We start from the raw sequence: 17,372 nt of genomic DNA on the forward strand, positions 1-17,372 counted from the left end.
AGTAGCTCTTAAACTTTAGCCTGTATCATAATCACCCGGAGGGTGATTATGCATTTTTAACATGTTCTCAGATAATGCTCATCTGCTGATTTGGGGACTACACTTTGAGAACTACTACACTAAGCCAAAAGACTGAGGGCAATGGCCAAATATTTTTATTACTTTTGCATCATCCAGTTGTGTTTAGTATAATGTATGTATAGTAGTAGACCTCAACACGTCTTTGTTGACCGGCAAAAATGCCCACAACTGCCCCCTCAAACTGTTCTCTACTCTTACAGCTAAAGTTTAAGACAAAAATGAAGCAAAAAACTCTTTAATATCCATGTGTTTGCTTTAATGAAAATAGAAACTTTCCAGATGCCCTGGGAAATCCTGTTTCACTCTATTTAAGCTGCCAAAGAAATTAGAGAAACTTCTTCTCCTAACTGCCTTGAAAGAAATGGTCTACTCACCATAGTCAAATAGATCAAAGAGTGCCTGAAATGCTGGGTCTGATTCTGTTTGTTCCAGTATGTCCTGTATAGCTTCTTCAGACATGTGGATTTCACTCTGCAAAAACAAAAAATGATCCTAATTGAATCAATATAGTTCAATACCAGCAAAGTAATTAGAGGATGTCTAATTTTTTTTTTTTACCATTTATGTAGTATTCCCTTCCAAGAAAATTTCTTCTGATTATAACACTATGTTTATTTAAAACAGTATTAGAAAATACAAAGTGAAGTCTCCCTAATTCCACTTCTTCTAGAGTTAATCACTTGGGTGAATATATTTCCAAACACTGAAATAAAATAAACATAGGAACTATATGTGTATATAAATACTAAATAAAATCATGCTATAATGTTCTTTATTACCTGACATACAGCACTGTGTAAGTTTAAGGTGTACAGCATAATGACTACCTACACATATTGTGAACTGATTACCAAAATAAGTTTAGTTAATATCCATCATCTCATACTGATAATAAAAAAAAAAAAAAAGAAAAAGAAAAAGAAAAAGTTTTTTTCCTTATGAGAACTCTTAGGATCTAGTCCCTTAATTTTCAAATACAGCTGACCCTTGAACAACATAGGTTTCAACTGCGAGGGTCCATTTATTGGCACAATGTTTTCCATACACACATACTAGAGTGCTGCAAGATCCAAGGCTGATGGAATCTGCACGTACAGAGCCGGGTGCATGGAAGGCCAACCGTAAGGTTCTAAGTGGATTTTCGACCGCATGTGGGGTCAGCACCCCTACCCCTGGGTTCAAGGGTCAGCTGTGTCGCGAACAGCAGTGCTAACTGTGCTCATCATGTTGTACGCGGCGGCCCCTGTACTCACTTATCTTGTAACTGGAAGTTTGTACCTTTTGACCACCTTCATCCAATTCCTCCATCTCTGATCTCGTTTTCTATTAGTTTGGTTTTATAACTTTCTTTACCTGCTTTCTTCACATTAGTTTGTCATACACGGCTTTCTAGGCCCTCTGTCTTGCTCCTTTTATGTCTGTTTTGGTCTCTTCATTTTAAATGGTTTCTTCAAATGATGGACAACCCCTGCTTATGTGCTCATATTTAAAAGGAGCATGCCAGAAGCTACCTGTAAACTCTGTGCCAACGACTGGAAGCGAGTGGGGAAAGCTTATCAACTACTATCTAAGCTGTAGAGTAATTACAGAACCATCTGTGTTTTTAGCTTTTTTCTTTTGAGTGAGTCACATTTCTTGCTGGGAGAGCTGATGGCTGACAGCAGTGTTTTGGGGGCAGTGTGGATGGGGAGAAGGTATAGTTTAACTACTTCCTAAATTTTGTAGCTTATCATCCTGTTTGTCATCCGATCTTTCCATTTACTTTCAGAGGAACTAGACACAGTTGAGCCTTTTGGGATTTCTGTGTTGTAAATGGCTTCTACGTGAGCTTTGCCTTTACTGGCTTAGAACCCTGGGCCCTGGTAAGTCAAGTCAGGTACCACTTGCCCATTTCGAATTAGAAACATTTTTTTCTCTGTTCTTTCCTCTTCTCTTTCCTTGTGGGCTTATGCTTTCTAAAAATTCCCTATACTGTCTTTTTACTAGGGTACAAAACTAGATGTTTAACCCACTATCTCTTTAAAGGGAAGGAACCCCTTTGTTTATATAACTGTGCCACATTTAGCCAATTCCCACTTTTGTACATTTAAGTTTTTTCCTAATTTTCAGTTATGGTGAATAATACAGTGAAAATCTTTATCCAGGCATCTGTTCTCTCCCTGGGATAAATTCTTATCAGTGGAATTACTAGGTCAAACAATATATACATTTAAAATTTTGACAACTCCTGCCAAGAAGCCTTCTAGAGAGGTTGTATAAGAATGCTTATTCTGTTCTGTGTAACAATGTGCATGCTCTTACCAATAATGGGCAATATCAGTTTTTAAGCATTACCAGTTTAATACATAAAAGTAACCTGTTGTCTTAATTTGTACTTCTTTATTATGGAATTGAATACATTTCCCTGTTTATGAACATTTGAACTTTTTTGGAGATGGATATGATTTAAATAGCATGACAAGATTTTTAACTGTGTTTTAGTGAATCTCAAAGGAAAACTGACAGTATAATTTCAGCTAAAACATTAGATTTCAAAGAAGTTTCAGTACACTCTGGCTAGGAGTATTCATTTACACCCCTTTCAACAGCTGGAGATTTAGAAATATCAATTCCAGTTATCTGTAAATCCTTCTGCAGTGCTGTATTCTTCAATTCTGGTGAAGCATACATTTGGATCCCAAGGGACAGGAAATTCATGTGGAACAAGAGGTTAAGTGGAACTCTCATAAAGTGACAAAAACTTGGATTTTTTGAATAAAAGTGGCCATAAAATGAAAAGAAAATCTTGAAATTAAAGAATCAGTTAACTTTGACTAAGAAGATGTATTGAGAACATCAATAATTCTTGATGAAATGTGACTTAGGAGAAGGCCAGGAGCTTGAACAAATACTTCTATATCCATGAACTTGAAAATTTACAGTAATGTAAATAATGTCAAGTGTCAACATCGCAACGTTAATCAAACTATGAAGTGGTGCGGTACCCCTTATAAAAGTTACTGTTGAAGAAACACATTTTCTAGTAAATCTCTCATTTCATTCTAAATTTTAAACATTAGAATCAAAAGAATCCTGAAATACGTGTCCCGAAGGTACTTGGTGGTATGCTTCTTAATTTTCTTTAATGATGCTTTTTAAAAGTAGGTATTTAAAATTTTAAGGAATCCTTTAAAAAAAAATTAGTGATTTGTATAGCCCAAGAAATCTCACCTACCCAAGGTCATAAAGACTTATAAATATTTTAAAAATTTCTACTTCACCTATTTGTACAACGTGCTCTGTTCCCTTCTTACTGAAGCTGATGCATTTCCTGCTCCTCTGGGCATGATGTCTGGCTGCTCTTTCAAAGTTACTGAAATCTGAATTTCTACCTTTTCCCAAATCTATAACATAATGAAAAACCATGAACAGAGGGTTGTGCCTTCACTTTCTTATAATCTCTCACAGTATCTAACAAAGTGCCTTGATTATGGGAAGCACCTGATGTATCTGTGGAGAAAATATAAGCAAAGAGTTGAAGACAAAAATTTAGATCAGGGGATGTATTAAACATTAAGGTGGCAGAAGCTTTTTAAAGATGGCTAAATAACTGAAAGGCTGCTTTCAAAAGTTTGTCATATTTTGTTAAATTTACTCAATTTCACTATGGGAAAATACAAAAAAAAATTTTTTTAAGTATTCTGAAGGAACTGACAAAAAGAAAAGAAAAAGAAAAAGAAAAAGAAAAAAAAACCAAAAACAAAACCCAAAGCCCCCCCAAAACCCAAACTCAGTGGTTTTATCCAGAATTAATCATCCAAAAGAAAACTGCTATCATGAATTCATTATAATGAATTCATTTTGTGGGCATAGCAACAGAAACGATTACACTGCCCAAGAGTCCAACTTAAAAGGATATGCACTAGCCACAATCTCAGCTGCTCTTCAAAAAAGATATTTGCACGAGGACAAATCTTAAAACACACACTGTTAAATTCTTCACCAGCTCACCCTCTTTCACCTTCACTTCCACTGAACAGCAAGTGACCACAGCCCCTATCTTCCTTCTCTTAGCAGTAAATCTCACACATAATTATTCATTTAGTTAATAATCCTTTTTAAGCATCTTGTTCATTTTTCTTTGTTAAATATTATTTGGATTCATCATATCTCCTTAACATATTTCATTGTTTCTTTACATTTTTATACAGTTTGTAGCACTGCAGAAAGAATGTAATTTATTTTATATACACTGTACGTATTGCTGCTTACTGCACAAAAATACACCCACTAATGAATCTTAAAGTATGAAATACTAAGAAGCCCATGCCTGGTTGCTGTGTGATGCAGGGAAGTGTTTTACTGACATTGGGAGGAGTTGGTTAGAATTATTAGACGTGTTAGGAATGTTTTATTAATTTTACCATTTAAATAATTCAATTTTAAGATATGTAAATCAAGTCATCATACTGTATGCCTTAAACTTACACAGTAATGTACATCAGTTTTCAATAAAACTGGAAAAAAAGACTGAAATTCTGACTGATCACTTGAAAATTCACTAACACATTTTCAGGAATAGATTACACTTGGATAATGAAGGAAATCTGTAGCTTACATTATTATTTTAAATTATTTTGTACGTCTAATCTGTTAGTATTGGTTTTAAAATGAAACCGGGATACTATCAGTTTTATCTGTAAGTATATGCAGTACACACAGACACACACACCCCTACGCGTACCGGAAGTCCCAGGAGTTCATCAATTGAAGTCTCTGGTTCAGTAGGGTTGCTATCTGTTTGCTTAGGTACTTGAGCAATATTGCTGTCACTGGAATGTAGAAAAAAAAATTTTTAGCATTTCTCAATTAAGCAAAAACAATCAGGCATTTTAAACACAAACAGCTTACCTAGTCAAAAATTTATTAATGTTTTCTGCAAGCTTTTCTTGAAGAGATTTGTTACTTAATATTTTTTCTCGTGCATTTTCAATAACCATTTGCTGGAAAAGAAAGTTAACATTAGCAAAAGAACAGAATAGAGTATTACGTTATTTATTTAAAAAGAATCAATGGAAGCTGGATAGTTTTAATAAACCTAGGTGGAAACTCGAAAGTTACGGTGCTTACCCCCATAGTAACACCTGACTACTACACATTAACCATTTACAAGTGTTTTCACAGATCTTTCACCATCTCTTTTTTCACTGATTACCAAATACAGCTCCAAACTCTAGCTTTTCATGCAAGGTTTTTAATAACCTGACTCCAGTAAAAAAGCCCTATTACATTGCATAATCCAGCAACAATGTATTTTCAGCTTCCTAAACTTTTCCTACTGCTGTTTCTTTCTTGGTGCCTTTGCACCTGCTACTATTCTGAATGGACTGTCTCCTACTGTTAAATTTTGCTACTGTCTGTCTGAAGGCAATTCTACTGCAGTCTTAGAGAAATCCTGTATTTTACACATGTACACATACTATAAACAGACACATATTTGTATATATACATCAATATTTACAATCTCAGGAATACCTTAAGTTGCAAAGTTTGGGAAGGCCACTTACTTTTTCTACTGCAAATGAATTTGGATCCTGGAAATTCCGTATCGTTGAATGAGGCCCAGACAAAGTGATACTTTTCCTTTGAGATTCACTGGAACACATTTTAAAAGCTTGTCTTTTAACTAGTATGAATAACAAATTCAATAACTACATACAGAGACAAATCTTAAGATCATAGTGGAACAGGTATTTTCTCTATTTGTGGTAAAAACAAAGGGCAGTAAAGTTGAAAAGCATTAATAAATTTGATATGAAAACGAATATATGTATGTATATGCATGACTGGGATATTGTGCTATACACCAGAAATTAACACATTGTAACTGACTGTACTTCAATTAAAAAAAAAAAAAGAACTTGAGGTCTAGCTTTATAACTTTCTAGCTATGTGTATAATCTGTCGTAAGGTAAGCTTCGACCCTCTGAACCATTTTATAATAGGATAAAACCAACTGCGTTATTGCATTTATAAAAGAATTTAGTAAAAACAAAGTACACATTAAGGCTTTATAAACATGTCAAGGTTCCCATAAACGTTAGATATTGTTACAGCAATTTTATTATTTTATGTCATTAAGTGAGAAATCTTGCCATAAAGAAGGCGGTCATCCTTGAACAAGAGATAACCAACAGTAAAAATTTCAACAAAAATACCCATGGCATAGCAGTTGAGAAATCAGAAAACACATTTTAAACTATCACCTCTTTTTTTCTGAAATATTCTTCAAAGACACATGAGCTAAACAGGACACGCAAAACTTTTCTCAAAGAATGTCCCTGAAAAGATTTTTATCAATTGATTTAGGGGCTTTACATATTTGTTTGTAGACCCTAAAACATACTGGTATTATTTATATTTGTTTAAAAAAAATGCTTACTTCAAGAAAATCTGAGTTAACGTCAATTTTAAGATATAACTCTCTATAACTGTACAGAAAAGACATTTCCAGTGAAACAGGGATATGTCACTGATTATAAAGTGCAACCTGATTTCAGGAAGGTTAGAATGTGAAAAAAATGTGTTTTGAAATGGATATAATAATAAATAGTCCCAAGAACTTAATCTAATCTTGCTATTTTATTCACTATGTATATATCCTGATGTCATTATTGTTATTATTTTTTTAAGGTTACTGGAAACTTGTCCTTTTAAAAAGCATTTACCTTTTGCGTCTACCAGGAGACATTAAGCTGGCATGAGTTTTCTTTTCCTGAGGACCAGGAATGACATTTAAAGCCTCTCCAGCTGTGTTTCAAGAAAACAAAGCAGGTCGTCAAGGAAATTGAAGTTTCCTAAACTTGAATTAATGGAATAAGTAGCACTACAAAATTATTATTATATTAAATTCAGTTAGTATACACTGAGTACCTACTATGTGCAAAGCACTGAAGAAGATACTAAGATGAATAAAATATAGTCCCCATGACTTAAGATTTAATGATAAAATACGAAGTACAGTATATAGAATAGTCTCAACAAAAAAATGACATGGCAGAATGGAAGAAATATAAGAAGTATAAACTAAGTGTATTGGCTATGTGTTTTTACTCAGAAATGTTAAAGAAGTTGGAGAAAAAACTGGAAATGAAGGAAAATGTAATGGATGGCAATACATTTTACCTGCACAGAAGAGAAAAAAGACTGGTCTAAGAACTAAGAGGGGTGGCACCTCAGTCCTAATCCCAACTCTTGTTATTAACCAGCCTTCTGCCCCTTCATATTATGTGTTTTTAATAATTTCAAGTACACAAGAAGGAAGTAGTACCAGATGATCTCTAAATTTGTCCCTAGCTCTAAGTGCAGCCAGGAATATATAGGATATTCAGCATGTAGAGATGGAGGTTAACTGGAAAAACATCCCTCATTCCAGGACAGACTAACGTGAACAAAGATAAGAAGGTGGTGAAATATAAGTGCATTCCTTCTAAAATCAAGTAACGTGGTCTTTTCTGTTAATGAAGAAAACTGAGAATTAGAAAAGAGTTCAAGGTTGGACCTCAGTTAGAAGAGATGTAAGAAGATTTGCAAATGTTAGCCACTACATATAAAAACAGATTAAAAACAACAAGTTTCTTTCTGTATAGCACAGGGATTTACCTCAAGTCTTACTTCTAGCCTCCTGTCTATTTTTTGCTATAATTTAATATTATGACTATAAAGACATTAGCACATCATCTCATTTATACAATATGATTAAAAATAAAATTTAAGAGAGCAAAATTTACACTTACTGGTCACAGTGTCTTGTGACTGTGAATGGTTGACCACTACAAAATTAGACCTCAAAGGAGCTGAAATTTGGCCAGTCGGCCGAGTAACTTGTGCAGCTGTCAAAGGAGAAGTAGTAAACTGTCCTGAAAGATATGGTAAAGTCAGCACCTCTGAACTGACAGGAGCTGACTGAGACGCAAGCCTTCTCTGCCATTTAATTTCTGCAATTCCGTTTCTTGTTCGGGCTGAAACAAATGAGCATTTAAAAAATTAAGTCAGTATCAGAGTAGTTTGGGAATGTTAAGAAGTCTACATGACACATGTCCTACTGCATATTTAACATGATGGATCTACAGATTGAAAAACAGCCCTTAAGAATATCAAACTAAGTTTATGTGATCATTTCATAAGAAACAAACTGAGTACACTTAAACTTTAGAAATCTAAGAGCACATTTCTTCTGTAATAATACACACTGATAATACCTCCACAAACTACGAAACAAACTTATGGACTAGGAATTAAAAGATGTGAATATATGAGAGCCAATGATAAAAATAAGGAGTGTTTAAAATGTGTATTTTTATAATAAATGAAAATATTATTTCCCAATATGATTGATAACAGTACTTTAGAAAAACAGTTTAAACAAAACATATACATATATATGTGTATACATACGTATAAAAAACACACATGTATTATTAATTAAAATGTTCATCTGAGTTTAAAGTAATTCTGAACATTATATATAGTTTAAAGTTGAATACCAACCTCTCTGATTGGCAGCAAACCCTGAAGAACTTTGCATGCTCCTGATAAACGAAAGTAGTTAAACATTTAAAAAAACTGCTGCTGCAAAGAAAATTTGTAACAAATTTAATTTGTAACAGTCAGACCTGAAGTAAATTATGAGTAAAAGGCAAGAAACCTCCCTCAGACAAAAAAGATAAGCACTTTCTCTGGGTAACCGAATCTTATTTGCTTTAGGAGAAAAATAGCATGGCATGTAAACATACACACACACACAATTTTAATAATCAAGTTTCTATCCAATGCAATAAGCATTAGAGAGCCCTGATACCCCATTAAGAATACAAGTTTACTTGAATTTAGGAACTCAATATATTTAAGAAAGCTATAAATTAAATTTTGCAATTATTATCCTTTATAACTATATAAATGCCTTCCTAGAGAAATTCTGATTTTACATATAACTCCATACATAAATACTTCAGAATCTAAGTTGATTTCAAAGGACATCCCGAGTTTATGAAATTTATGACTGAAATTATTTCATCCAACCTCTAAAGAAGGAACAAAGTGAACAAGAGAAAAATCACAATACAGGTTGTTTCTCCTTTTACTATGAACTTACCCATGTATTTTGTAAACAGTCAGACACTGCCATTGTCCTAGGAAATCTGTCAAGTAAGTCTCTACAATTAAGAGCCACGAAACTTACTAAATTGAATAAGCATTTTTATTAACATACAAACCAATCTTGGAGAATACGTGGCTAACAGCCTTCTTTCTTTAATGTAATACCTTGTCAATAAAATAGTGCAATAACTTATAACCATTCACAGGTGTTAATTAAATTTTGTATTTGAAGATTGTTTGCAAGGGGAAGAAAGACAAGGGTCAGGAGACGGGGAAAAAAGGTAAGATTACCAAATTAAGATGTGGTACAGTTAGAAAGCATTTGGAGCCATTTTAGCAGTTTAAACTGAGGAAGGAAATGAGGCTCCTGCTGAATTTAAGTGAGGTATTGACTTGTAGCTCTGGGACAAAGGATAAGAAACTATGGCTTTAGTACTAGACTCTGCAGTTAAATAGGATATGTTATAAAATTGATACCTATTCTAAGGATGCTGAGACTGGCATTCCAAGGCCATGACATAGGTAGAAGGTACATATCAATCTCATGTGAAAGTTCTAAGAGTAGAAGATTCCAGAAGTATTATTATTCAATCTTGTTTCTTTACGAGGGAAGAACCAAGGCAGCATGGATTCCATGCAAGAATTTTCTCTATGTGGAATGAAGATGCACCTGTGCAAGGGAACTCACATGGCTCAGGGCTTAGGAGATCTATATTCACACAAGACTGGGACTAGATTTGTATTTAGCCAGAGATCTGCCTCTAAATTGTTATGGGAACCTGGGAGTGTCATTAAACCTCTATAGGTCTCAATTTCTGCACTTCTAAACATTTGATTAAAGTACACAATTTATCTAAGATTATTCCAATCAAAGGCAAAGAAATATCAATAACCTCTAGAGTAATTTCAAAATTAGATCAGTGTTATTATATAAATGCACAGTGTGGATCATAAAATTTAAACGTGAAGTGATTCTTACATGTGCTTGCATTCCAAAACCATCATGCACATTCTGTTAAGCTTTTTATTACCTGATCTGAGAAAGTGTATGGTCTAACTTCTTCCACAGAGATGACATAACTGCTGGGACATCATTCGATGTTTCTAAATCATAAGAGGAAAAGTTTCATAATAAACACAGTTCAAGAAAATTTATCATTTAATTTGAACAGACACAGAAAATCAGTAAGGAAAACTTTTCTCTCAGCTGTTGACATTATGTTAGGAACTGAAAAATAAGCCTATTTTGTAAAATGACCTGCAAAGCTATAATAAGGCTGCTTTCTTTGCTTAAGCCATTGAGAATCAGATGCAATGTGAGTGAAAATAGACATTTGTGAAACCTATGAAGCTTTTTCAGATCAATTACTTTATATACTTTTTCAATTAAAAAAGATAAACTATTTAAAATATGAATTAAAATAATTTGATTTATAAGAATTATCATAAAGATTATACAACTCCTGTGAATGTGGAATTAGGATTCTACATTCAATGTTTTCATGTCCAAATCACTGTGATTGTTCAGCAACCCCTTAAAAAGTCTCATCAGTTACTCTACTTAGAATTATAGGTAAAATTTCTGGGGATTAATTAGTCTTTTTCAAGATGTGTTCTAAAGCCATGATAGGAAACTCATAAGGTATTAACAATTTTCACTATATACCTAAAAAAAGCTCAAGCCAGAGAAAGCTACTCAACATAAAAGTGGGCTATAAACCTTTGTACTGTAATAACATATTATTTCTGATGTCATTTACACTCTAAATATTCCTGGAAGACAGTTACGATAGTTTGGGAAAAGAAAACCCTGGCAGAAAGAACAAGTAACTTACTGAAGAGTTAGAAATGAAAATTCAGGCCCTGAACATCCAGACTCATTACTTTCTACAGCTTCTAGTCTGTGATCTTGGAAAAGTTATCTTGCTTCTCTAATCCTCAATTTTCTGATACGTGAGATCTAAACAATCAACACCTCCCACCAGATTACTTTAAGGGCTGAGACAAAACATGAAAGCACCGAGCACAGTGCTGCATATAGGCAGTACTCAATATGTAGTAAGCTTATTTTCTTTAATGTTATCATTTATGCTAATTAATTCTTTACTGCTGGGTCTTTTGTTAACATGCTGCAAGCTATGGAAATTACCAATATGAGAGAATAAATCTAACTTTCCCCCTAAGACATTAACTTATGAAAGTGTTATTCTATGTTCTGGTGAAACATAAGCCAGAATTTCATGACTGGCTTCTGTGTCTAGATTTATACTACAAAGAACCTGAAGTATTAGTCTGAAATTTTAAAACACATAGCAATGCTTGTTCATCAGGGTAGACACCCAAAGTTAAGAGTTTCAGTTGGGGGAGGGTAAGGCTCACTGGTAGAGTATGTGCTTAGCATGCATGAGGCCCTGGGTGGAATCCCCAATATCTTCATTAAATAAACAAACAAACAAATAAATAAATACAACTAATTACTCCCCATATTTCCAAAGAGTTTTATTTTCTATCTTTAAAAAAATTTATTTACTGATTCTGTTTGGTAACATTCAGATTTGCAATTTACCACTCAAACAGAAACATACACTATCTAGTTAGACATTTCCCAGTAAAATTTTTTTCATCATAACTAAGACAAGTTTTCTTATGGCTTTTAAGAGATATTAATATCCTTTAAAAATTATTTCTAACTAAAACAATTAGATAAATGCTATATAAAACTGACAAAAAAATTTCTCTGAACCCTGAATTCTTACCTTTTGCTTTCATAGCTACATATTCATTCAAAATTGTTGTCAAGTTTTTTCCAAATAAAGACTGAAAAGAAAAAGATCAAGCATTACATATAATGCTAGCAATAGTTTCCCACCATGAAACATTTTATCATAAAACTTAAGAGCTGGATTACAGAGTAGCTGATGAAGAAAGGGTGAAGAGTAGGTCATCAGAAACTAAAACAGCCACTCAAGTCGGGGGCGCAGCAAACCTTCCAAGGGTAAAGAGCCTCGTCCGAATCAGATACTGTGAGTATGTTTCTTCAGCTAAGACAGTCCAGTGGCAGAAAAGCGGTTTCCAGCTGCGATGTAGGGATCCAGTCACACAGATAAGGCCCCCTGATCTGCCTTTTCTATTCTGAAGCCGTGTGAACCTGCCGAAAACTGAGTGTGAAAGATAACCTTCCGAAGGATCAGTATCTTTCTGTTTTCCCTTCTGTCCTCTCGTAAAGCCACTTCCATCCCTGTTCCTCCCATCAGTACTAAAAAGGCAGGCTTTTATTAGCTCAAGTTTGAGGTCATATAATAGAAGAGGGAAGAGCAAAGACTTCCAAAGCAGACAGTCTGGTTTTAAGTTCAACACTTGCTGTACGTGTGACAAATCACCTAGATTTTCTAAGGCTTACTTTCATACATAAAAATGGACACATGAATTCTTAATTAATATAATATTTTGTTCTGAAGGTTACATGAAGATACACGTAACATATCTAAGACCAATGTCTAACACACAGTAGGTAATTACTTCCCTCTCCCTTCCTGAACTTTCATAGCAGATTCCTACTTTGTCCTTCAGTGTTATTTAAGGCCTGAAAGGTTAGGGGATTTGACTGTTCCTAACTTGATCATTACACCTTGCTTTATTTTAGTAGTTAAAAAGTAACTGCTGAATGAAGGCTATACAATGAATTATGTCCGCACAAATTCAGGGGAGGTCATGGCAAGAAGGCTGTCATCTATAAGCCAGGAAGACAGCCTTCACCGGGAACTGAATCAGAGGCACTTGATCTCGGTCTCCCCAGCCTTCAGAACCCTGAGAAGTAAAGATGTGGTTGCTAATGTGCTTGTAGCTGCCAGGGTGTTACTGCAGTAGGCCCCACAGCACACAGGGCCACACAAACACACAGAAGTGCTAATCCACACACACACACATCTGCATTCCTGCATATATCTGTACACATATTAAAATAAACAACTTCATACAGAAATCTGACTATATAATTTAATGCTACAGGTTTGACTCTGATGCTTATTTTATCCTCTTTCTCACAGAGGGAGAAACTTGGCTCCATTATCTATATTAACTTATACTTAAAGTATAAGTAAAGTATACTTTAAAGTTAAAATTTAACTTTAACTTGCTTTTGTTAAAATTGTTAATTTAGAAGAACTCAGAAGAATTTAAGATTCATTCACATTATTATATGAATCAATAGTGTTGCTTTTTACTGCTTAGTAGTATGAATATATCATAGTTTGTTTATTCATTCCCTTGCTAAAAGACACCTTGGTTGTTTTCAGTTTTTGACCACCAAAGATGAACAAATTAGTGTATAAGTTTCTGTGTGAACATAAGTTTTTCAATTCACTTGGGTAAATATCTGGGTATGTGAATGCTGGGTCACATGGGGTGTGTATGTTTAATTTTATAAACAACTGCCAATCTGCTTTGCAAAGCAACTATATGATTTTGCATTCTCATCAGCAATGAATAAGAGTTTTTGTTGCTCTGCAACCTTGCCACCAAGGATCTGGCAATTTTTAAACTGCTTTTTATACTAGCCATTGTAATATGTTATGTATTGCTATTTGATAGGAGAATTAATTTTCATTTTTCTAATGACTAATGATGTGAAGTATTTTTTTCACATGCTTATTGCCATCCATATATTTTCTCTGTGGGTCTTCACATCTCTTGCCTATTAAAAAAAATTCAATTATTTTTCTTTTTTTTAATAAAGTTTCTTATATATTCTGGGCACAAGCCCTTCATATGTGAGTTGCAAGTATATTCTCCTAACCTGTGGCTTGTTATTCTTTTAACACTGTCTCTTATAAAGCAAAAATTTTAAATTTTTATACAGTGAATTTAGCAAGTTTTCATTTTATAGTCAATACTTCTGGTATTATGTCTAAAAACTCCACTGCCAAAACCAATTTTACACAAATTTTCTCCTACGTTTCCATCTGAAAGTCTTACAGTTCTCCGTTTCCAAATTGGTTAATTTTTGTATGCAATATGTATACAGGTTCTATTTAAAAAATCTGATTGTCTAATAGTTCTACCATCATTTGTTGATAAGACTATCCTTTCTCCAGTGAACTGCCTTTGTACTTTTGTCAAAATCACATTTGGGCTCTCTATTTTGTTCCACTGATCTTATGCCTAACCATCTCCTAAAGCCATTCAATCCAGATTACTATAGCTGGTTAGCAAGTCTTAAAATCAAGTAATGTGAGTCTGGAACGTATCCTTTTTAAGAACTGTTTGGATTACTCTATTTCCACAGCACCACTCAAGCAGTACCTGAGTCCCTCTGCAGCAGATGCTGCTCTGAGGGGCCAGCCCTGCACATCACGTGCCACAACAGTAGTGGCTGGGCCTCAGACACCTGGGTTGAAGGACAGCCCTGCCTACCAGCACACTCGCGGCCCAGACACAACAGGAGGGTGTATGCAGACCACGCTGCAGATACTCCTGGAGCACCTGGCTCTGGTGACAGGGGGATTGTCCCACTGAGCCCACAAGTCACGTCTACATTATGCCACTCTTTCCAGACCAGGAGATGTAGCTGGTCTACTAATACACAGAAACAAATTCAGAAAGCAAGGCAAAATGAAGAGACAAAGGAGTATCTTCCAAACAAAAGAACAAGACAAAATCCTCAGAAAAAGAACTCAACAAAACAGATTAGCAATTTACCAGATAATGAGTTCAAAGTAGCAGTCATAAAGATGCCCACCAAACTTGGGAGAAGAATGGATGAACTCAAGTGAGAACTTCAACAAAGAGACAGAAAATATAAACAAGAACCCACCAGAACTGAAGAATACAACAAATCAAGTGAAAAGAACACTACAGGAATCAATAGCAGATTAGAGAATGCAAAAAGAAATGGATCAGCAGTTTGGAAGAGAAGGTCGTGGGGAACACCCAATCAAAAGTTTTCTGTTTTTAAAATGAGGACAGTTTAGGGGACCTCTGGAACAACATCATGCATACTAACACTCCCACAATAGGGGTTCCAGAAAGAGAAGAGTGAGAGAGAGAGGAGCAGAAAGTCTATTTGAAGAAATAGTGGCTAAAAAATTCCCTAACCCAGCAAAGGAAAAGACATCCAAGTACAGGAAGCATAGAGTCCCAAACAAAATGAACCCAGAGACCCAGAACAAGATACTTCATAACTGTCAAAAGTTAAAGACAAACAGAGAATCTTAAAAGTAGCAAGAAAAAAATAACTAGTTACATACAAGGGAACTCCTGTAAGATGAACAGCTGATTTTTCAGCAGAAACTTTACATGCCAGAAAGGGCTGGCACTAAATATTTAAAATGCTGGAAAAAAATAACTGAACAACCAAGAATATCCTACCTAGGAAGATTCTGATTCAGAAGTGAAGGAGAAGTAGAGTTCCCAGACAAACAAAAGCCAGAGTAATTCATCACCACTACACTGGGCTGTACAAGTAATGTTTAAAGGGACTTCCAGCCATAACTAGAAACAAGAAAATTATGAAAGAAAGAAATCTCACTGGTAAAGACAAACATACAGTAAGGGTAGTGGCTCACCCACTATAAAGCTAGTGTGAAGGTTATATATGTTATCTACAAGAGACTCGGTCAGATCTAAAGCACACACAGGCTGACAGTGAAAAAATGGGAAAAGATATTCTGTGCAAATGGAAATGAAAAGAAAGCTGGGGTAGCAATACTTACATCAGATGAAATACTTTAAAAAAAAGACTAACAAGAAACAAAGAAAAGCATTCCATAGAGGGATCAACAATTCTTAAGTGGGTGCCACTTAAAAAAAATGAGCTATTGCCAATAAACCAATTCAACACAAGCTGATCCGATACTAGACAGCAAGTTAATGTTAAGAATGTGATTAGGACTTATCTGGATTTGTGAATAATGTTTTTGGTAGCTTGAAAGACAGTATAAAGTATTTGGCAGACAGGATAAATTATTTACAGATTACAACTTATTTTATAATGCTGTGAATTTAAAAAAATCTAATAAAGATTACTGAGTATTTTTCTCTGAATACTCTCATTTTTAAAAATTACAGTCATTAAATAAATGAAGAGCCCAAGTGTTTCAAATCATTTATAGTGAAGATCCAAAATCCCTGAAACTGTTGGGATCATATGTGTCATTTATTTAATTTTTAAAAAAGCAATTTAATGTTTACAAGAAAATCAAGAGGAAGGTTACAGAGATTTTCCACAAACCCCTGGTCGCACACATGCACTGTCAACCCCATTATCAGCATCACTCCCAAGTATGTTTTAAATTTCAGAATTTTTCAGATTTTGAGACACTATGGACATAAAAGTAGATACTATGTAATAACTCCCGTGGTGTCTGGGGTGGCACTCCACAATCAAATGTTAACATTTCTACAACTAAATGCAAAAAGTTACACAAAGTGGAATTTAAAAAAAGGGCTACAAATATCAGTTCAAATTAGGTTCTGCTGTCAAAAGAGTTGTGAATCTGTACCACTCTCCTAAAATGCCACCAACAGTTTGCTGATGCTGAGTATGCTCTTGGTAGATATTCAGTAGGTCAGGAGAATCACTTTCTAATTGGTATCAAAGTGAAAGCTGTTTAGTTCCCTTAGGGAGACACAGGGCTTTCGGTGTCACATCATCAGCCAAACCCTCTTAAGTGAATGGATTAGTTAGAGCTTCTGTTTGTTTATTCTTGAAAAAACTGTGTGAACAACAGAAGGATGTAAATGGTACCTTGTAGACCAGACATATTTAATAAATAGCCATTTCATTAAAAAAAAAAAACCAAATTGTTGGGATCTTGACTATAATGAATCTGTAGATCAAAACTGGGAGAACTGACATCTTAACAATACTGAGCTGCTCATTCCATGAACACAGTTTATCTTTCCTTTTATTCAAGTCTTTGGTTTCTTTCATGTGGATTTTAGCATAAAGATTCTATGCATATTTTGTTAGATTTATTACCTATTTTATTTTGTTTGTTGGGTAAATGGTATTTTTAAAAAAATTTAATTTCTAATGGTTCATTGCACATACAAAGAAATATGTAGACTTCTGTATACTTTGTATTGTGACCTTGCTAAATTCTAGCAATTTTGTAAGATATTTTTAGGTTTTTTCCACAGATAATCATGTTGTC

General features: G+C 34.4%; 1 protein-coding gene across 2 annotated transcripts in view; it reads right to left on the reverse strand.

Annotated features, from left to right (window-relative positions):
- Positions 1 to 17,372, reverse strand: part of NPAT (nuclear protein, coactivator of histone transcription) — a 44,044-nt gene that overhangs the window by 12,494 nt on the left and 14,178 nt on the right. For both annotated transcript variants that reach the window (XM_010969275.3, XM_045506116.2), the window contains 9 exons: positions 11,976 to 12,036; positions 10,251 to 10,323; positions 8,611 to 8,651; positions 7,857 to 8,081; positions 6,789 to 6,870; positions 5,628 to 5,715; positions 4,972 to 5,063; positions 4,805 to 4,892; positions 456 to 552 (listed from right to left, as the gene is read on the reverse strand). In XM_010969275.3, the coding sequence (XP_010967577.2) occupies positions 456 to 552; positions 4,805 to 4,892; positions 4,972 to 5,063; positions 5,628 to 5,715; positions 6,789 to 6,870; positions 7,857 to 8,081; positions 8,611 to 8,651; positions 10,251 to 10,323; positions 11,976 to 12,036 (847 nt within the window). The remainder of the gene's footprint in view (positions 1 to 455; positions 553 to 4,804; positions 4,893 to 4,971; positions 5,064 to 5,627; positions 5,716 to 6,788; positions 6,871 to 7,856; positions 8,082 to 8,610; positions 8,652 to 10,250; positions 10,324 to 11,975; positions 12,037 to 17,372) is intronic.

This window comes from Camelus bactrianus, chromosome 33, assembly GCF_048773025.1.
Source record: "Camelus bactrianus isolate YW-2024 breed Bactrian camel chromosome 33, ASM4877302v1, whole genome shotgun sequence".
In the NCBI taxonomy this organism is placed as follows: Eukaryota; Metazoa; Chordata; class Mammalia; order Artiodactyla; family Camelidae; genus Camelus; species Camelus bactrianus.